Source organism: Panthera onca, chromosome B2, assembly GCF_046562875.1.
Source record: "Panthera onca isolate mPanOnc1 chromosome B2, mPanOnc1 haplotype 2, whole genome shotgun sequence".
Taxonomy (NCBI): domain Eukaryota; kingdom Metazoa; phylum Chordata; class Mammalia; order Carnivora; family Felidae; genus Panthera; species Panthera onca.
Window position 1 is genome coordinate 38071767 of NC_138343.1, and position 21734 is coordinate 38093500.

General features: G+C 47.2%; 1 protein-coding gene across 6 annotated transcripts in view; it reads left to right on the top strand.

Annotated features, from left to right (window-relative positions):
• DAAM2 (dishevelled associated activator of morphogenesis 2) overlaps positions 1 to 21734 on the top strand; it is a 118236-nt gene that overhangs the window by 82214 nt on the left and 14288 nt on the right. For 5 of the 6 annotated variants that reach the window (XM_060615412.3, XM_060615411.3, XM_060615413.3 and 2 more), the window contains 11 exons: positions 381 to 498; positions 2510 to 2648; positions 6076 to 6134; positions 6270 to 6454; positions 7064 to 7363; positions 12183 to 12290; positions 14631 to 14654; positions 15661 to 15767; positions 16958 to 17042; positions 18620 to 18726; positions 18842 to 18930. In XM_060615412.3, the coding sequence (XP_060471395.1) occupies positions 381 to 498; positions 2510 to 2648; positions 6076 to 6134; positions 6270 to 6454; positions 7064 to 7363; positions 12183 to 12290; positions 14631 to 14654; positions 15661 to 15767; positions 16958 to 17042; positions 18620 to 18726; positions 18842 to 18930 (1321 nt within the window). The remainder of the gene's footprint in view (positions 1 to 380; positions 499 to 2509; positions 2649 to 6075; positions 6135 to 6269; positions 6455 to 7063; positions 7364 to 12182; positions 12291 to 14630; positions 14655 to 15660; positions 15768 to 16957; positions 17043 to 18619; positions 18727 to 18841; positions 18931 to 21734) is intronic. The other variant, XM_060615417.3, reaches the window with a different exon arrangement.

Sequence of the window (21734 nt, forward strand, 5' to 3'; positions counted from 1 at the left end):
TCGTGACCTGAGCCAAAGTGGGACACTTAACCAACTGAGACACCCAGGTACCCCAGTCTCTCTATTTTTTTTAAGTTTATTTATTTTTGAGAGAGGGGGAGCGGAGGGGGGGACAATCCCAAGTAGGCTCCATGCTACCAGCACAGAGTCTGACAGGGGGCTTGAACCCGTGAACCGTGAGATCATGACTTGAGCCAAAATCAAGAGTTGGACACCTGAGCCACCCAGGCACCTCTCTATGCCTCTCTTTTTAAGCCTGGGCCAGAAGCAGAAGAAGGAGCATTGTCCTGGGGAATGGGGTGCAGTGGATAGAAGCAGGGTTTTCTCCCCTCTTCTGCTGCTTGCCCCCTCCCCATTCACTGTTCCCTCTACTCCCTCAGGTCCACATCGACACCAAGAGTGCTTCCCAAATGTTCGAGCTGATCCACAAGAAGCTAAAGCACACGGAGGCCTATCCCTGCTTGCTGTCTGTCCTGCACCACTGCCTGCAGATGCCCTGTGAGTAGCCCACACTTGCCACTTCCTCAGCCGGCCTGAGCCTTGGCCGGGGACAGGTTGAGACAGGGTGTCAGGACCTCCTTGGCTTGGTGAGTCTGCCTGGGTCTCCCTCCGCACATGCCCCTGGGAGCCTTGGCCACAGGACTCAGGCCCTTTCTCTTTCCTCCCTCTTTGAGGTCAGGACATCCTCTGTCACCCAGGGGAGATGCTGGGGTCTTGGCCCTGAGCAATGCTAACGTCCTGGTCTAGCAAGCAGTAGCTTGATCGTTGCAAAATCAAATAGCTCTGGCTGTTAGCTAACGGCAGGTGAGAGGTCAGTCCTTTTGGGGAGCTCCAAAAAAGAAGTTTTGTGGTTGGGGGAGTAACACAGATATACACTGAGCATGCCTGTTTTCAGGGTTTTATCAGCTCCTGCATCTAGGCGTGGTGAGCTCCACTTTACCACACTTGTCCCTGCTTCTCTTTACAAATATCAAATGTCAGCATCTAAGCTTAGCAGATGCTAAGCTCTTAAGATCCAGGGGTGCACAGTGACTTCATAAATCACACACAATCACTAATAGCCACCCCAGCATGAAATTTGAAATGAGCTATAACTGTACCGTTTGGTATTGAAGCTCTTCACAAAATTGGATATTTGGAAGGCTAGCATGGCCAAACTTCATGATCTAGGCTGACTCTTCAGTGCTGATGATGCTGGCATTGGTATTCATGGTGATGGTGGCAATACCTACAGCTTACTATGTGCCACCTCTGGGCCACGTGTGATGCGAGGTTCTCTGGCACAGTGTGCCAGAAATGATTTAAGCCTCAAAATGATTTAAGGAGTGTACATTATTATATCCGATCCACGGTGTATGAACTTGAGGCTGGGTGAGTCTGTGCATATGACAGAATTTTTGTTTCTTTGGGGTCATGGCTTTAGATGAAACATGTTCTACTTCTCTGAGCCAGTGACCTGGCTTTACCCTGCTTTCCTGGGTGAAAGGCCAATATAAAACTATACCACTTTGCAATTCCTGTGGCAGTGAAGTGATGGAAAGGAAAATGACCACAATGGCCTAGACCAGGGAGCTATCCATTGTCCAAAGCTCAGTCGAGAGATCTTTGTGGAAGACATAGGAAGTCCCTGAGAAACCCAACTTCTCCTCACGAGTTTTTGTGTGTGGTGTTCCATGGGCAATGCAGAGGGTCTCTTTTGCCTCCAAATGGGGCTTTGCAGACATGACCTTCTACCTCGTAAGCTTGTGGTTTGACTTTGAGGTCAGGATCATGCTGGTTGATCTCCCTTGGTGGTCAGTTGAGACAGAGTACTTGGGCTCAAGAACTGAGGAAGAGAGGCTTGTGGCTAGCGCATGAAAAGAAAGGCCATGTCCCACCAGATCATGATGACAGGGGATGGGAGTGGGGCCCTGTGAGATCAGGCACCACGTGCAAGCCCTTGCCTTCATAGTTCAGGGTCACCTTCACCAAGAAATCTGCCTGGATTCCATTAGCACTGTTCCAACCCACTCTGTCTCTCAGTGCATGCCTGTAATTAGTTTCCATTCATCTTTCACTGTAGAACAACAGCACAGATAATCCTAAAACCTTTTCTTTTTTTAAATTTCCCTGGAGACTTCATTATTTAGCAGGTAATATTTTGGAGCAGATTTACTTTCTGAAAGGTGCTTTTTTTAGATAATGTAAAAGGCAATTTGCATTCCCAAGGCATAGGCTACTCAGGGTACCTACAGGGAAGGAAGGCAGCCAGGTAGCACTTCAGGGAGTAGAAAAATATGTCTAGAGCATTGACACTTTTATAGTCAGTTGCAGATCATCAAGAAACGACCAGATTTGTGAGTCTCCATCATCAGCCTCAGCAGCATCACTGCCTCCCCCATCAGACTGGGAGCTTGCCAAGGGAGGGAGAGGGCATGCCTCACCAGCCCGGGCCCAGGCAGTGACTCTGGGGCCTGGCCTCAGGGGAGCTCCCAGGCTCAGTAAAGATATGATGCCTATTCTTCCTCAGACAAGCGGAATGGTGGCTACTTCCAGCAGTGGCAGCTCCTGGACCGAATCCTTCAGCAGATTGTCCTCCAGGATGAGAGGGGTGTGGACCCTGACCTGGCTCCCTTGGAGAACTTCAACGTCAAGAACATCGTCAACATGTGAGCAGTGACCAGCTCCTACCTGTCTTCCTCCTCTTTCCCCATCTCTCTCTTGCTTGGAGTCTCACCAGTGAAACCTCTACTCCCTCTCTCAAACCACATACTTTCCAAATGCTCCTTAAGCAGCATTGTCCAACAGAACTCTCTGAGATAATGGAAATGTTCTATATCTGCACTGTCCAAACATGGCCACTGAGCACTTGCCATGTGGATAGTGTGGCTGAGGAACTGAATTAATATTTTTATTTCGGTTTAATTAAATTTGGATAGCCATATGACATGGTTAGACTATCACATTGAACAGCACAGATTTATAAGGGGTGTGCTCGACTTTTAATGATCCATTGCATGGAGTGGATAGAGGAAGAATTTAAACATATAAACTATGGGGCGCCTGGGTGGCTCAGTCAGTTAAGCATCCAGCTTCGGCTCAGGTCATGATCTCATGGCTTGTGGGTTTGAATCCCACGTTGGGCTCTGTGCTGACAGCGTGGAGCTTGGAGCCTGCCTCAGATTCTGTGTCTCCTTCTCTGCCTGCCCATCCCCCACTTGTACTCTGTGTCTGTCTCTGTCTTTCAAAAATTAATAAACATTAAAAATTTTTAATAAACAACCATATTAACTATGGTCTATGGGCTAACTCCAATCCTCCTGCTTCCTTCAGTATGACCCATGAGCTAAGAATGGTTTTTACATTTTAAAAAAGTTTTTGAAAACAAACAAGAGTATGTGACAGAGACTGTACCTGGTATACAAAACCTAAAATATTTATTCTGATCCTTTAGAGAAAGTTTGCTGACCACTAAGAGCATGGCAATTTAACTAAGGCTATTGGACAAGGATGTCAGAGCCTAAGGTCATCTGGCTTATCTTTGACGCTGTGTATAGATAAACACAGAGAACCAAGTTTAAAGTCACATCAATTAATAACAGATGCGATGTTAACACAGTTTTTTAATTTTAAACTTTTACTTTCTTTTTTCAAGTGTTTATTTTAATTTCCAGTTAACCTGCAGTGTAATATTCGTTTCAGGTGTGCAATGTAGTGATTCAACACTTCCATACATCACCTGGTGCTTCTCATGACAGGTGAGACAGGTGAGGAGTGACAGGTGCACTCCTTAATCCCCATCACCTGTTTCACACATGCGCCCACCCACCTCCCCTCTGGTAACCATCAGTTTGTACTCTATAGTTAAGAGTCTCTCTTAACTCTCTGTTTTACCTTTTGCTCATTTGCTTTGTTTTTTAAATTGCATATATGAGTGAAATCATCCGGTATTTGTCTTTCTCTGACTTATTTCCTTAGCATGATACTGTCTAGCTCCATCCATGTCATTGCAAATGGGAAGATTTCATTCATTTAATGGCTAAGTTGTACAATGGAATGTGTGGGTGCATACATATACATATATATCTCACATCTTTATCCGTTCATCTATCGATGGACCTGGGCTGCTTCTACATCTTGGCTACTGTAGATAATGCTGCTGTAAATGAAAGTCTGAGCCAGTTGCCCTTTAAAGACATAAACCGGCTCTCAAGGATTCATTATGTCACATTCCAAGGCCAGGCGGAAAATGATTTTTGAACTATTCATGCTACTGTTTTCTTTTGTACAAGTAGTTGGATATTGATGTGGTTAATCCTACCTGGTATGCTGGACAAATGCAACTAGCAAAGTAATCAAAATGTAGCTTTATTCTTATTTTTGTTTTTGTTTTCTATTAATTCTTTATACTATTTAGTGGGGGAAGCTTTTCCTCTGCCAGAGGGTGAAAATGCCTCAGCTCCAATAAAGTTTTTGCTGCTTCTTGGGCAGTGGAAAGCCTAAGATCATTTTAAGCCACCAATATAGTCTCCAATCTGCACCTAGAAGAACTGGTCCCAGATGTGAAGAACCATGTGAATTCTAGATTTGATTTCGCCTTTAGCCTCAAACCTCTCTCTTCCCCGGGCTGGGGCTGGAAGGTGCAGTGGAAAGGATATGTGTGATGATTGGCTTTCTTTCTCTGTTTCTCTTCTAATAACCCTTTCCACACACCACTTTTCTGTTAGCTAACTAGTTTCTAACCCCTATAAGGCAGTGTGGGGGCAGGAAGCAGAAAGGCACAAGGTCTTTCTTGATCAGGTAACTAAGTGAACAGGCTTTCTATTCTCCGGCCTTAGAACATGGGTAAAGACATGAATTATTTCTGGATCTTCTACTTCTTTGCTGCATGCCTCTCACTATAAAACCCTGGTCACTGGCCATTTAAGGTTTTTTGTTTTTTTCTTTCTGCCCCCTGGGGCTGGTTGGTACCATCCCTTCAGTCACCTCCTGATTCACTGGCAATCCAGTGCACAATGGCACAGTGTTGAAGTATCCAATTTTCTGCTATATGGACATCTTGGACAGGACTTAAAATAACATCAGCCCAGTTTCCCCATGACGCTCACATTTGGTCCTTGAGGAACCCTCATGCAATCTCTGTACCAAAAAACTCTAGGAGTGCTGGCTGGTCCCAGCACAGCACCACTCTCCTGGTTAATGTTTCCTCATTCTTTGGACCTGCCTGTCACCAAGTCATACCCAAGTCTACCATGCCTCCCTCCCAACGTCAGGGAATGTGAGCCCAAACTCTCTGAGTGGGTCCAAAAAAGCCACTGGATGGTGGTGAAGGAGGTAGCACCCCCAAGAAAGACAGCAATGGCTTTCTCCAAAGACATCTCTTCACAAATTATGTCCCTTTTCATACTCTGCCCCCTCTAAGATCTTGATCTGGTGGAGAAAGCCAAGATTCATGATTTTCATATTTTCAGAGTTACAAAAAAAATGATTATTGGTATCTCACTTTGGAATTTTACCTCTACTACACTTTGGTGTCCAGGTAATAGCTTTAACCCCCGTTACAAGAATTTGACATGAGTGAGGAGCATCTGTGATTTCGATACATCCCTCTTCACCCTCAGCATATACATCCTGTGTTGCTGGGATGGGCAATTTCTCTTGTTCTTACACGTTGGCCTTTGGAAGTCTGGAGCATGGTAAGGCCAACGTTTTTATCTATCTCAGTGCAAAAAAATTATTTTTACAAAGAGATACAAGTCATTAGAAAATTAAAGGAAGCCTGAGATTTAGTCCCAGTTCTACCATTAGTCAAGCTATTGTCTTCATATCTGGTCTCAAGAGCTTCAACTGTATCATGAAGTGGTTGAATCATAAGTTATCTAAGGGGCCTTTCAGCTTTCACAATCCATGGAGAGACACATGAGAACTGGGAAAGCTGGGGACCTGGAGAAACCTGGAGATTCAAATTCCTAGCTTCCTTGATGTGGCTGGACAGACTGGAAATCAGGGAACCAGTGTGGGGAATAGGAAGATGGTATGTCTTCTGGGAACTTGTGAGCCAACAGTCAACAGACCCTTCCCTGTACTCCCCACCAGGCTCATCAATGAGAATGAAGTGAAACAGTGGCGAGATCAGGCAGAAAAGTTCCGGAAAGGTAAGGGGCTCTGCCTAAAGCCACTGCACGCTCCACTGAAACTCTTCCCTGCCCAGCCCAGGAGCTGTTAGAGGCAGACACACACATATGCATATTCTCTCTTCCATTTCCTCTCTGGTTCCACCCCCATCCCAGAACACATGGAACTGGTGAGCAGACTGGAGAGAAAGGAGCGAGAATGTGAGACAAAGACATTGGAGAAGGAAGAGATGATGCGGACACTGAACAAGATGAAGGACAAACTGGCCCGAGAGTCCCAGGAGCTGCGCCAGGCTCGAGGACAAGTGGCAGAGCTGGTGGCCCAACTCAGTGAAATCTCAGTATGTAGACATCCTCCTCTCCTTTTACACATTGAGCTGAGGCCTTCAGGATGTTGTGGGAAGAGCAGGTGTGAGGAAGGGCCAAGGAGCCCATGATGAAGAAGTGAGAGGAGGACCCTGGGTCAGGACAGAGTAGATCTCTGAGGCTATAAGGGTGGCTACTTTTGCGTTAATTAGAAAAAAAATGCTCTATCCCCTGGGTGAAAAGAGCATTTCCCCTTTCCTTGTCCAAGGAAGTAGAATGCATAGTGCAGGTGCTATTTTGCCCCCACCCCCAACCTGTGCAGCTGGATACCCCTGTGCAGGCAATAGCCTACACAACTATATGCATTATTCCTGCTGTTGCATTGTGATAACTATGACTTTTTCCAGTGTCACGTATATGTGTTTTACCTATGTGTGTGTGTCTGTAGTTGTGTCTATGTGTGTGTTGGATGTTTGGGTCACAGAGAGGAAATGGGGGAGGGCAAAATGTGTGTGGGAGGTGAGAGCAGGATTGGGGTCTACTATGGATGAAGAATAAGAATAAGGAGAGGAATAGTGTGGTGGGGACCTGAAAGGCATCATTGCTGATGGATTTGTCCTTTTTATTTTTCTGTTTCCCCACAGACAGGACCTGTATCTTCCCCACCACCCCCTGGGGGTCCACTTACCTTATCTTCCTCGATGACAACCAATGACCTGCCTCCACCCCCGCCCCCTCTACCTTTCGCCTGCTGCCCCCCACCGCCGCCACCACCTCTTCCACCTGGTGGGCCTCCCACTCCCCCTGGTGCCCCACCTTGCTTCAGCATGGGCCTGCCTCTCCCTCCGGACCCCTGCCCCAGCAGTGATATCCCACTCAGGAAGAAGTGTGTCCCCCAGCCTTCTCATCCACTGAAGTCCTTCAACTGGGTCAAGCTTAATGAGGTAAACAACAAAGAAAAGATCAGTAGGCCCATTCTCCCATGGCCAATGCCAGTCAGCCCCATGGATTGCCTTCCATTGTTTGTAGATCCCCTGTCCTGGGTTCGTTTTTGTGGTGGGGATAAGGGGGTGGTAGATGCAGAATTTGGGATTGCTGATGGCAGTCAGCTTACCATCCACTGGAAAGAACATCTACACTGGTATGAGGAGGCATGAATGTGCTAAGGCTCAGGTTGGTAAAGCCATCTACAGATGGAATTTGTATGTGCTGAGGGTTAATGGAGTGATATAGATACCAGAGCATGGGCCAACCAGGGTCGCTTTCTAGACAACACAATGGCTGGGCTAGAGTTTTAAGGTTAGGGTCTATTTGAGGAAAAGGGTGGAAAGATCTTGGGCCAAGGTCTAGAGATGGTAAAGATCAGGGCAGTGTGTTCAAAGGACTGAAACTGTGAGGCCATGGCAGGGGAAGTGATAGCTCCCTTGCCGTGAACAGTTTGATGTCAAGATGTAGCCATTTTGGCATCCTCCAGGGGGAAGGTAAACATACTGAGTACTTTTCTAGACTTCTAAGTAGTGAGAGACCCTCAGAATATTATCCACCAATAATCACCGATCCCAGATCATGTGTGGGAGTTGATTCCTCTGTTGGACTCACATGAGCATGGAGGAGAGGTGCCCTGGTTGCATTAGACAGTTCGTAATTTAAGTCCAGTTCCAGCCTGGGTCAAGCCCTGCCTCTGGTTCTATACTAAGTGCTATTAAGAGGACCTGTGGCTTTGTCCATGAGGTGTAACTGGGCTCAGTTAGCCTGACTCATATGCATACTTCGGCAGCAGCCTTGCAGACATCATTTTAGAGCTGGGACAAGTGTATGCCCTCTAGCCTTGTTGTCTCAGCCTTTTGGTCTAACTCTTGGAGAATTCATAACTGTACCTTCCTATGCAAGCTTAAATGAGCTCAGATGGAGACTCAAGTGGGAAGAGATGTGAGATTGTGAAGTAGGTGGCCAGCTATTTGTTAGCTGACTCTCCTAACGGTAGACCAGCTAGCCAGTCAGTCTGAGGACTGCTTTGTGTAAAGCTTTTTGCAGGGGGCTATGATGGATAATAATAAAAGGTGAGACAAAACACTGCCCTGTAAGAGCTTTGGACCTGGAAAAGTAGGAATTTTGTTTAAGGAAACACTTAGAGATCCCAGAGAGGGATTGAAGGGGAGGTTCTAACCTCTAAACCAAGTGTGGCTCTAACTAACTGCGACCGGTGTAAATCACTCACGTTGTACCTCAGTTTTGCTTGTCTGTGAGATTTCTAGGATTCCTTTTACCTCTGGTTTTATAATGGAGGTGGAAAGACAAAGCATGAATACAGCCCATTCATAGTCTCCTGGGCCTCTGATAACATCTCCAATCTAAGCTGGTAAAATTTTAGAGACATCTGTTAGAGTTTTGAAGCCACATGGTTGACATTTGTGACAACTGTACCGCACAGCTGTGCCCTGTGGGCACTTCTCCATGGTCATGAGGCAGACAAACAGCTCTGAAGAACCAAAAGGACCACAGGTTGTGTGGAAATGTTCAGTGTTCATGAACAGAAATAATATATATACTTTTTGGGGGGTAAAAAAATATTTTTTTGTTGTTGTTTCCTGTACTTAGAATTATAATTTGAAGGGGTTTTTTTTTTTTGGCTTCCTTAAAAAAACCTTTTAAATGTTTTAACTGAAGTATGGTTGACACACAATATTACATTAGTTTCAGGTGTGCAACCTAGTGGTTTGACAACTCTGTACATTATGCTATGGTATGATATATCTATTTTCAATGTTCTCAGGAACCTCCGTACTGGTTCCCACAGTGGATGTACCAGTTTGCGTTCCCACCAACAGTGCAAGAGGGTTCCTTTTTCTCTGCATCCTCACCAACCCTTGCTTCTTCTTGTCGTTCTGATTCTAACCATTCTGACAGGTGTGAGGTGATATCTCATTGTAGTTTTGATTTGTGTTTCCCTGATGATCAGTGGGTTTGAGCATCTTTCCATGTGTCTGTTGACCATCTACAGGTCTTCTTTGGAAAAATGTCCATTCAGGTCCTCTGCCCATTTTTTAGTTGTATTACTTGTGGAGTTTTTTGGTGTTGAGTTGTATAGATTCTTTATATATTTTACATATTAACCCTTTATTGAATGTATCATTTGCAAATATCTTTTCCCATTCTGTGGTTCCCTTTTGGTATAATTTTAAGATTTTAAGTAAGATTTTATAAGATTATAAATATCTTATAAATAAGATAATTATAAGATTTTAAAAAGGTAATGAAAAGTTGATTAGGCACCTCAGCCATTAAGGAAGACAGACAAGGCAACTAATATTTTTGCAGCATTTTCATCAAGTAGAGCTTTGCACTTAGGATTTTCTCTGGGGTCCAATAATAATAAAGTCTATATAAATTCCTCAGGTGCCCCAAGTAGTCCAGAGTTTTATTCCTAGACTGGAAAGTACAAGTCTGACGGAATAAGGAATAGAAAGGATTTGCAGGAGTTGTCAACATTTCTCAGCAGGGGTGACTGGAGGGGCATTGAACAGTATCTGTGAACCTATTATCCCAGTTCCAAGCTTTTAATCATGTGACCAGGAGTTATTTCATCATTTTGCCTTCAGGTTCCTAATCTGTAAAATGGGAGTAATTATGACATCTATATCAAAGGACTGTTATGAGGATCAATTGATATATAAAGTACTTGGAACAGTGACTGACACATAGAAATTCATAATAATAAAAATAATCTTAGGTTATGAGTGGCACTACCATGCATGCTTTAAGTGTGTTATCTCACTTAATCCTTACTTCAACTCAGTCAGCAAGCATCATTGAGACTGTGCTTCCTTTTATGTGAAATAAAAAGAGAATAGTACCCCTCTACTTTCCAACACTCCTGCATAGTGGTGAGGCTGGGAGTGCAAGCTGGCTTGGTCTGTCTGACCCCAGATGCTCAGTGAGAGAAACACCCTGAAAAGTGTTTTGGAGAAAGATTTCCCTGGCATATAAAGGATGTCTCTAGAAGGCCAGAAGCCCCAGGAACCTAGACTGGAAATGATGAGGTCTTGGCCACAGTGATGCAAAAATTAAAGCCAGGCATTATTCTATACAGTGGGCACATCAGGGCGACTTGGTAAAATGCAGCATGTAGAGAATACTAGGAATTGAGGGACCTCTGTCTGGCTCCAGAGCTCAGCTACCCCTCCATGATGAGCTGCATATGGAGATGGGATGGCATGTGGCAAGAAAGGTGGGAGAGCTGGGTGCTTAGCCTGTTCTCTTAGGGGAAGCTCTTTCTGGGGTTGACCATCCAGCTCTCTCACTCCAGCTGGTTCTTCTTGCCATGGCCTCACCAGGAATAAAGATCAATGGCAAGTTTTACCTGTGTGGGCTTTCCCATGGAGCCAGTTAGAGGTTTCCCTTCCTTGCTTTCTTGGTTCAATTTCCCCTCCTTGCTTTCTTGGTTCAATTTCCCCTCCCATCTTCTCTCTGCCTCCCATCTACCCCATTCTGGGGGCTTGGCTCCTTTCCCCAGTCCCCTTCCCTACCCCACGCATACTCCTGTGCACGCACACGTGTACACACACACACACACACACACACACACACACACACGCAGTGGTTGTTTCTGCCATGAAAAGAATGTGTCTGTGTTGGGTTTGGCCAGTTGCCTGTATCCCTTGCTGCTCTGAGCTTCCCAGCCCGGCATTCCACAAGAGGGTCCCTGGCCTTAGGAAGGCCACAGGAATGTCCCCACCCCCCTGCTCTGGCCTAGCCTCCCCTTTCCAGAGTTTAAGAAAATAAAAGTGAGTGAAAGGTATGTTTCTCTCTCTAAGCCTTGCTGAGGGGGAGATGGAGGGAGGAGGCAGCAGTGGCCTTAGAAAGGTTCCCCAGCTGCCTTCCAGGCAGAGGAAGGTGGGAGATTCCATTTTAAAGGACAGCAAAGCTCGGGATGAGGCGAAGATCCCTGGGAGGACAGAGTCAGAGCACCCTGGGAGGGGCTGTGCTCTCTGCCCTCTGAGCCATTGTCAGGGTGCTATGAGACCACTGGGGTCCTCTCATCTTGGCTGATGGGGCCTCCCCCCAGGGAAGGGATTCAATGCCAGGGTTCTACACAGAAGTGGGACATTTCCTAGGTGGAGAGACCTTGGAATGTAAACCCTTGGACGCATTCCAACTGTGAGGGATAGACCACTTTCCTGGGTCTGACCAACAGGAAGTTGTGGCAGAGTCTTGCTGGCCTGAACAGTCGCTATAGGGGCCAGGATGTCTCAGGCTTTGGCATTTGTCCACTTCCTGGGAATCTGGGAAAGTGGGAAGAAGACCCCTGGGAGAGAAAATGACCATCTCAGTTACGAGAAATATAGTGGGCACTGAGGATTTGAGGATCTCAAATATGTGTGGGCACTATTCCATCCAATGACTCCAGCCAACACTGACCTTTAGGGAGTGTGTCCTGAGAACACTGGTTTAGTTTGGTTTTTCTGGAAAGAGTTTCATACCCTCTTTCATATTTGCCCACCCATCACTCCACTCCGTTTGATTTCTGGAACATACATGTGGTCCCACAAGAAAAGGAGGACGAGCGGGTTGGCTCTGGCCTCTGCTTTGGAGCAGAGTATTTAAGATTTGGGGGAAGATGAATCAACCCCCTTCTGAAGGCCTGAAAGCCTGGCTATTGTATTTTGTGCAGCTGGGAACAGGGAGGGTTAGGGAGACATTGGACCTCTTCATAATGAGGGAGTTGAGTCAACCAGTGGGTCTTCTCCCTGTGCTGAATCTTAGGAACGTGTCCCTGGCACCGTATGGAATGAGGTTGATGACATGCGGGTATTTCGGATTCTGGATCTAGAGGACTTTGAAAAAATGTTTTCAGCTTATCAGAGGCACCAGGTAAGACCCTGCCCTGCCCCCTCAGCTGCTTGGGTCTAGCCTTCCAGTCTTGACTTCACCTATGCCCCTTGAACCCAACTCTCGACCCCTCCTCTCTCCCTCCCTTCCTCTCATGTATACTGAATGATTTTACTCCTGATTAGGTACCATTCTTTGCTGGGGGACATGGATCCGAATTAGAGGTGTGAAGTCCAGCAGGGAGAAACATCCCATTGTATTACAGTTCTGACACACAGTTGTGCGTATTTACACATCACGTGCTGGAATCGTATTTTGTCCGTTTCTCTCTTTCATCTTGGAGCACTGGAGATGGAGTCACAGGCCCTGACCACTTTTGACCCCTGTTCTTTCTTTGGCCCCAGGATCTAGACACTCTACGTAGCAGGCATGATAACTTTCGGATCATTTTCTCCACTGTACTCTCCCAACACCCACCCCCACGAGTCAGTTAGCCATGGGTGTCAGTGTTTCAAGGAAGATGGAGCTTCTCCAGGTCACATTAGGGGGTTAGGGTGGGTCTGGGCAGGGCTAGAGGAGCCCTGCAGACACTGCTTACAGATGGCTGGTCAGTCAGCCTGCTCTTCTAGCAGCAGTAAGAGGGTGGGAGGGTGGATGAATGCAGAGCATCCCTGAGGCAGTGCCAGTTCTCAGACCTCGTCCTCACAGGAATGTGAGTCAGGAGGTGTGTCTGGGCCCAGGAATCTGCACTGTAGCTGGCACATCTGGGGGCCCTTCCCCCAAGCCCAGTTTGGGTATTCCCAGCCTCAAGGCTTTAGAGTGTGTCCTCTCTGGCCTCCCTTCGAAGGTTGTTGCCTCTCTGTGCTGTGCCACTTTCTCCTGTCTCCTCTGCTGAGCCCAGGGTGCCAGCCCTGAGGACACCCCAGGTGCCAGCGAGTGGGATCTGTGCCCTCCTGGGCCCTGGGGAGCAGCTGCATGTTGTGGCTGGGCTCCCCAGTGCTTTCTGCCAAGTTCAGACCTGTGGACAACCCTTCCTGAGCGCACACAAGACTCCTCTTAGGGGCCTAGCCAAAGGGATGGAGTAGGGGTGGGGCTCTGGCCTTGACTTGGGGTTCTGGAAAAACCAGATAGTTGTTATTTAATTTAAATGTAAGTGCTCAAGGCATCTGATTCTTTACCCTAATTCCAGGCAGAATTTTTAGCCCCTGCCCATATCAGGCTGGCATGGCCTCAGGCAGCAGCTGTGGCTTAGCAGGAGGGGGAAGGGGTTCTTCTGAGCACTTGTGGATTGGTGCTCCTGAGTGGAACAGAGGGAGCATGTGCAAGGGGTGTATCAGGCATGGTCAATCACACAACTCCCCCTAATTGGAGAGTCTTCCTGGTGTCCAGGATTCCATCCTGGCCCATCCGGTTTCCAGGGCCCCTGAGGTCAGGCTAGGATGGGGACCAGTGGGGAGAGAGAGACTATGGGAATTAGAAACAACCTGCATCTGGGGCCTCCCAGTTTGGTGACTGGAGAAGAGTTGTCTTCTGTTTCTTCTCTGAGTCCCCTATTTCAGGACTGACCTCACCCAGAGGTTGCCCAGACTTGGGGTGAATTGTCACTTGGTCGTTGCCCAGACTTGGGGTCAATTCACAGCAGCAGAGCTGGAGAGATCCCAGAGGATACATGGCCCTGGTCCCTAGTGTCCTCCTTTCCCTGTCTTGGGGTCCAGGATGCATGGGCTTGTTGGGGAAGGAGGTTCTATGAGCTGTGGGGTCTTCCCTCTGTGTCTTATGCAGGTCCTGAATTAGTGACTTAAACTCCATCAGGGTCAGTAAGGGAGAACCAGGTGTGGGCCGTGTCCCCTTAGCTCCCTTAGAGATCAAAAGACAGACAAAGGGCAAGAGGCAAAATTCAGGGACACCTGCTTTCTTTTGCCTCAATGAATGCAACTTTCACATGTTTCTGGCCCCTTCTGGTTGTATGTCCTCTCCTGTTTAGAAAGATGAAGTCATCCAGCAGTGGAGGAATGCTTTCTGCCCTCTGGGCAATGTCCCAGCAGAGGAGAGGAAAAAATAGCAGCCAAGGCCTGGGTTGGGGAGCTTGGGAGCCTGGCCTGCCCCAACTAGGGAGTGGTGGTCCCACTGGGCCCAGGGCAGGCAGGAGACCTGCTCCCCACTTTGTGGCTTCTCTGTGAGTGCATGTCTGCTAGAATCACCTTCTGTCCACAGCTATTTGCCAGTCTCTATCTCCAGCCATATGGGTCGCCTTGGGAGTGGGAGGACAGAGTGGATGCTGAGGGGTTCCCATGTCTCTCCTACTGTCCCTGGGTCCCTGAACCTCTTGGCTAACATTGTGCATGTTTAATTCTCTGTTGGCTGTGGCTGCTACCTGCCTAGGAGCTGATAACTAATCCTCAGCAGGTGAGTCACTCTTGGGGCTCTGGACACTCTAACTTCTAACCACTGTCCTGGGCTGCTGGCCTGTACTGGCCCAAACAGAGGGCTTATTCATTCTACCTTCTACCTTTATTACCCATCCCAACAGGGAAACATGGGAAAGGGCCCCCAAAGAGAAAGCAGAAATGTAGGGGAGGGAAATAATTCAAGCAGACTCCTACCAGCAATGGAGGTGAATGTCTACTGCAGTAAGGAGAAAACTTCCAGGTCTATTGTATTACCCACCTGGCCCAAGGCGAGGCTATTTTGAAGACTGCACAGGCTGGGCACTGTACAATCCCAAAGCCACAATTCACAAAGATAAAGATGTGAGTGGGGGCCCTTGGAATTATACAACATTAAGCATGTGCTTGGAACAACCTCCCAGAATAAGAACTAGTTTCCTGTCTACCTCACCAAGGGCCCAAGAGAAGGAAGGGAATCTGTTTTGGGGGGAGTCTGCCTGCTGGAACTCCAGTGAAGAGAATTCTTCATGGGATTCTGCCTCAGTTTCCCCACCTCTGAACTCGAAACATCCTCTACTCTGGGCACACTGGGCTGTGCTTGAAGTCTTCAGGAGTCTAGGAACTGTGGCCTGATGGGAACTTGGAACCAGCTTCTCATCATAAGCTTGGGGAAACTGTCTGGGTGGGGTGGTAGAGTAGGGCTGATTCTCTGCGATGCTGTGGATCATATCACATTGCCCAAAGCCATAGGGGTCCGTCTGGGCTCTAGTTTGCCAGAGAGGGCAATCTCTAAAAAGGAGGGGGGTCTTCATTGCCCCCAACCCATTCTAACCATGGTAAAGTCCCAGTCTACTTGATTATTAACTACCCTTGTCTCTCTCTCCTGTCTTTTTCTTTCCCTGTTTTTCTTCCCTTCACACCAGGAGTATCCCCTGGTTGGTGTGGGAGTGGTTCCCGGGGGTGGGCAAGGCAAGGATTGGGGAACATACATACCTCAACCTTTCTACTTGGCTTGTCGGTTTCAGAAAGAGCTGGGCTCCACAGAGGACATCTACCTGGCCTCCCGCAAGGTCAAAGAGTTGTCGGTCATTGACGGCCGGCGGGCACAGAACTGCATCATCCTTCTCTCTAAGTATGTGCTTGCATAGCCTGTTCAGCCCTTGGTGGGAGGGATGAGACCCCAGGAGGCAGGACCTTGAGAGGGCTAGAGCAAAAGCCGACAGTGGAACTGAATGCCTGGGGGACAGGAGCGACAGAGGAATGGTGTGACAGCAGTCTCTGTGCTCCCCTTGCCCCCCACAGTCCCCTGGGAATGGTAGGGGACCACTGATCTAGAACCCTTCCTGGGAGGGTTCTAGGGAGCCTTTGGGAGCTCATGTTCTGCAGCAGTGTGGGGCTCTGAAGACAGGAAACTGTCCCTGGTCAGCATCTGGCAGCAGAGTTGCTCTAAGCCCATGGAGGGCCCCGCTAGGCTTAGGCCACAGAGCAGCATGATCTCAGCCCCCAAGCATTTCCCGTGGCTACAGAACAAACAAGGCAGTATCTGCACTAACAGCACAGCTTCTGTGCGGGGCCTCCTGCCTGAGCCAGGGTCAGAGGGCACTGCCTTCCATACTATTCTTAGCCCTGCCCCAGCCATCTCTAGGGCATCCATCCCCCTTTCTTCTCATAGACCCCAGGCCTCAGTTTCTCCCTCTTGATGGTGGAGGAGAGTTCTCTATCCCCAGGATTCCCAATGGTATGCATCTGGAAGGATAGGGAAGGGCTCTGTGTGTGTGTGTGTGTGTGTGTGTGTGTGTGTGTGTGTGTGTAGGGGGGTGGCTTGTCCCTCACCCAGACAGCAAGACGTATGGGAGCAGCTGTGTGGGAGCTGAGGCGCTGTCAGAAGACTGAGGGCTCTTCTGTCTTCCGACACTGAAGGAAGCAGGAAACAGCCCCCTTTGTGGCCTGCTGATATTCCCATCCTCCCATGGAGATGCACTAGATATTTTAGGAAGGAGAAGGATCAGAAACCTTTTTTTCCTGTCTCTCTGTCTACACTAAAGATGGCCCTTTTACTCCCAAATGTCCCTATCACTTATGACAGACACTGAAGCAAGACTCAAGTCTATGCTTTGACTAAAACATATCATTATTGAGTTTATAGAGTGAACCATATCAGTTTAGTTAGAGAAGGCTTTGCAAAGGTGGTAAAGAGGGAGCACTGTGGAATATACTCCCATGTTGACATGAGGGAGAGAGAGCAGGAGAGGAGAAGGGCTGGGGTCTGCCCTGAGCAGAGGGGCCCGGCCAGGCTTCTCAAGGGGCAGGGTTTCCCTTCAGGCTGAAGCTTTCTAACGAAGAGATCCGGCAGGCCATCTTGAAGATGGATGAGCAGGAGGACCTCGCAAAGGACATGCTGGAGCAGGTGAGGCCTCTAGTGGGGAGGGGATGGGAGCTGAAACTAGGGGGCAGCTGCACCCCTTCCTGACAGCCCCCAGAGAGGCCAAGACTTTTAGTTAAAGGGGAAATCACGCTGGAGGATGGAGGACTGGGGGGAGGTTTATAGACACTCCCTAGACCAGCCTTTCTGAGGGGAGGCCAGGAAAGGCAGCATCTTTTCTAGCGGATTGAGGCCCTGAAAGGAGATATGAGGTATGATCCCCCCTGGGCCCAAGACAAAGTCAGAGTGACCTATAGTCATATCTTCCCCAAATCTCTCCTACCTCAATTTATTGGGTCCTTCAAAAGAAACCTAGAAAGCACCAAACAAAACCACCATCAGTTGGACCTCATTAGAATGAAGAACTCTGTTCATCAAAAGGCACCATTGCTAGAGGGAAAAGACAAGCCAGACCTTAGAAGACATTTGCTTTATGGACATCTAGCAAAGATCTCATATTCAGAATAAAGAACTCTACTGATCAGTGAGAAAATGACAAATAGCTCCACTTGAAAATGAGCAGAAGACTTGAACAGGTACTTCAATGAAAGAGAATTTCGGAGTGGCTCAACAGTTGTAGTAAACCACAGTAAACCACAGTGAGGCAGCACCACATCCCCCTACTGGAATAGCTAAAATTGAAAAGATACTGACAATGCCAAATGTTGACAAGGATGTGAAGCGACTGGGATTCCCACTGGCTACAATAATTTGGGGAACAATTTGGCAGTCCACGCAAAGGCTAAATCTATCCTACTGCCCAGCAATCCTGTGGCTAGATGCAGAGAAATGAGTGCAAACATTGACTCTACGAGATAGATGCAAGAATATTTATAACACTTTTATTCATGAAACCCCCAAGCTGTCTACAATCCAACTGTCCATCAATGAGAAATTGCATAAATATACTGTGGTATATTCCTACAATAGAATACTGTTGAACACGTATAAAAAGCAAACTACCAATACTTACAGCATGGATGAGTCTCAGACATTGTGTTATGCAAATGAAGCCAGACACCAAAGAAAACACATAGCATGAGTCCATTTATACGAAGTTCAAGACTAGGTAAATGTAATCGAAGGTGATAGAATTCAGTTCAGAGGCTATAAGGTGGAGGTGTGGCTTACTGAAGTGATACGAAAGAACTTTCTGGGAGATGGAAATCTTCTGTCTCTTAATCTAGATGGGAGTTCAGTGGGTGGTTTTGTCAAAATTCATTGAACTGAACATTTAAGATAGATGCATTTTATGTAAATTATACCTCAATAAACTTGGGTTTAAAAGAAAAAAATCATTGAGCTGTGCACTTAAGAATAGTGTACTTTACTCTATATAAATTACATCTCAGTTTTAAAAAGTGAAAAAAGAAAAGTCTAGAGCTGGGTGTCCTGTGGTCCCCTGTGGGCAGATGAAGCGTAAACCTACCATATGAAGATGCCTCCCTCTTTTAAGGACCCCTTCCCATCTTGAGCCTGGGCAGTGTATGGGCATCCACGTATAGCACCCTCATATCAGTTTCTCAGCAGTTCCCTGTGTGACCTCCATCTGCTCTTTGCAGCTCCTCAAGTTCATCCCAGAGAAGAGCGACATTGACCTCCTCGAGGAGCACAAGCATGAGATCGAGCGGATGGCCCGGGCTGACCGCTTCCTCTATGAAATGAGCAGGTCAGGGCAATGGGCATGGAGGGGGGGCGCTGGGGGTGCACAGGCAAAAGAGGGTCTGGATCTAGCTCCTGGAGCTGGAGGGGCTGCCTCACGATGTGGCTCGCCCCATCCACAGGATCGACCACTACCAGCAGCGACTACAGGCCCTGTTCTTCAAAAAGAAGTTCCAGGAGCGTCTGGCTGAGGCCAAACCCAAAGTGGAAGGTATGTTTGAGGGCATAGGGAGGCCTAGAGTGGAGAGGCATCTGGGAGGGCCAATGGGCAGGAATCCGTGAACTGGGACTGAGGAAAACTTTCTCATTTTCAATCTGCCCCTTCCCCCCACCAAAAAAACCCAAAGCCAAGGACAAAACTTAAAACTACGGTTACTGTAAATATATGCACTTGTGTATATTAGCACATGTGCCAGACATGTGACACATTTCCTGTGCCTTAGCCTGCAAACTCTCCAAGGTGAGGGATCTGTTGATGTCTGTGCCAGCTGGGCCAGAAATGCTGACCAGATGATAATAGCAAGCACCTAGAACAGGGCCTGGCATGTATTGAGCTCATCAGTCTTTACCCTCCTCGAGAGCTACTAGGTTCATAGAAGACCTCTGGCACATTATTTTAAGCGTGCCCTGTTCAGAAAAGTAGGAAACTGGTTGGGTAATCCTTGGAGGCATCTAGGTTTTCTAGGTTAGGGAATCCCCCCTACACAGGCCTTTTCCAGATGGGCACTTTGTAATTCAATGGGAACCATGTAGCAAGCACCGCATGAAACATTCCTCGTGGATGGCTTCATTGGTCCTCACAATCACTATGGGTGCATCCATTCATTCTCTCATGTCTAAAATGGGGACATGCTGCCTGAGGCCATGTTACCTGTGAGTGGTGGAGCCAGGATTGGAACACAGATGTTCTTCAGAATTCATCTTCACTCTTGTTGGGTAGTACTTCACAGACAATGGCAGAGGATTGGGGTGGGGCGGGGGGGACGGGGAGGGGCAGAGAGTTTGGGGAAAAAGTCAGGATGGCCCATGCAGACCCACCAGTGGAGAAGCAGGTGAGGCTGTGAGGCCTACCTGGGGGAAGGACAGGACAGCAGAGTGGAACAGGAGAGCCTGAGTCCAGGATGCTGAGGGGGGGCGGGGGGACGGGCAGGCTGGGGCAGAGCAGAGAGAGCATGGGCCCCCTCTGCTGGACACCAAGGCTGGCAAGCATTCCCCTGATGATGCCGAGTCCAGAGAATGGCCTTTCCTGGAGCTGCGTCAGGAATGTTTGGGGGTGGGGGTAGGTGGGTGTGACAGAGCTAGAGGCATAGACCTTCTGCAGTCTGCCCCCTACCATACACACACACACGTGTGCATTCACACACACAAGAGAACTGCAGGCTGGCTGTAATCATAAATAATCATTCTGAGGGAGAAGGATTGAGATCAGCAGTGATTCTGTAGGTCTAAGGTCTGGCAGGCCCTCCTGCCCTGGTGATGAGTAAATCCTTACCTTCAGACTGCCTTCTTTGTCCTGCTGCAGACTGCCTTTGGGGCATGAGGCACAGATAAGGGAATCAGTCCAAGACCTATGCTCAACCATTTGTGTGTCTTGGGTCAGTGGCGCAAATGTGAGCAATTACCATTTGGACTTGTGGAACCAGAGTAATTTAGCCGCTGGGTAGGGTTAATCTCAGATAATCTCAGAGCCCACTCCTAAGAGTTAGTCACTGAATGCTCAGGAGAGTCTCCCTTTAATATTAAGCCAAGCTGAGTAAGACATGTTTTGGGTGGCAAAACCTGCTGGCAAAGGTAATAATAATCGCTCTGCGATAGCAATGGCTGCTATTCTAGAATGGTCTGGAGGTCTCTTCCCTGAGAGTTGGGAAGAGGTGGCTGAAGTTGTAGCTTACAGAATCAGATCAGTGGCTTCACTAGGAGTGGAGACAAGAGGATTGTGCAGGAGTTGGGATTCATATTTTTCCTTCCAGTTCTAGGAAGTATTCCTGGAAAAGCTAAGATTTGGCCAATCCCAGCTGGTGATGAGCTATTGACACCCTACCCACCACTTCCCAACAAGGCCTCTGGGTCAATTTGCCAAAAGCCAATTCACCAAATTTGACAGATTTACCAATTCTTCTATGAATATATTCATGAAACATACTTTTCTTGAATGTATTCTTATGAATATGTTCATTGCTGAATATACCAAAGTTACCGATTCTCATTTTGAATACATTTACTGAATATAGTCAAGATGAATATGGTTTCAAATGTAAACATTCTTATGAATATAGTCACGAATATATTATTCTTATGAATATATCTAAAATGTCTGCATTGCAATGGATGTTTCCTCATTTACACTGATTTTCTTTGAACTCTTGTCAATTTCTGTTTTGCCAACATTTTAGCATTTTTAGAATTCCTTTGCAAATTTCTCAAATAGTGTATCAGCCCTAGGAAAACTATCCCAACCAAAATAAATTGCTAAAAACTTTTATAAGTAGTTTTTTAAAGTAAACTTTTTATTCAAATATGGATACAGAAAAGTACACAAATCATAAGAGTCCGACTTGATGAATTATCATAAAATGAAGTAACCTGTGAAATCAACATCCATGTTGAGAAATGGAATGTTGCCAGCCCCAAACAGCCCTCCCTCATGTCGCCCTCCCAAACATTACCCCCTGCAACCATTACGCTGTCTTCTCTAAAGGTTTTATCTTTCTTAACTTTAGGTGGATGGTATAATATAATGTGAATAATTTTATGCTGGTCTCTTTTGCTCAGCATTGTGGTTGTAAGTTACTCTGTTGTTACATGTAGCAGTGAGTTATTCATTTTCAGTGCTGCATTTTATTCCATTGTATGAATATCATAATTTGTTTAACCAATCTATTTGTTAAGAATTAAAAAAAAACCTAGAAACCACTCTAATATCCATCAAGAGTAATGCTGCTATTAGGTCATAGAATATGAACATGTTCAAAGGTAGAAGCTACTGACAAACCTTAGTATTCACTTTTATAGCTT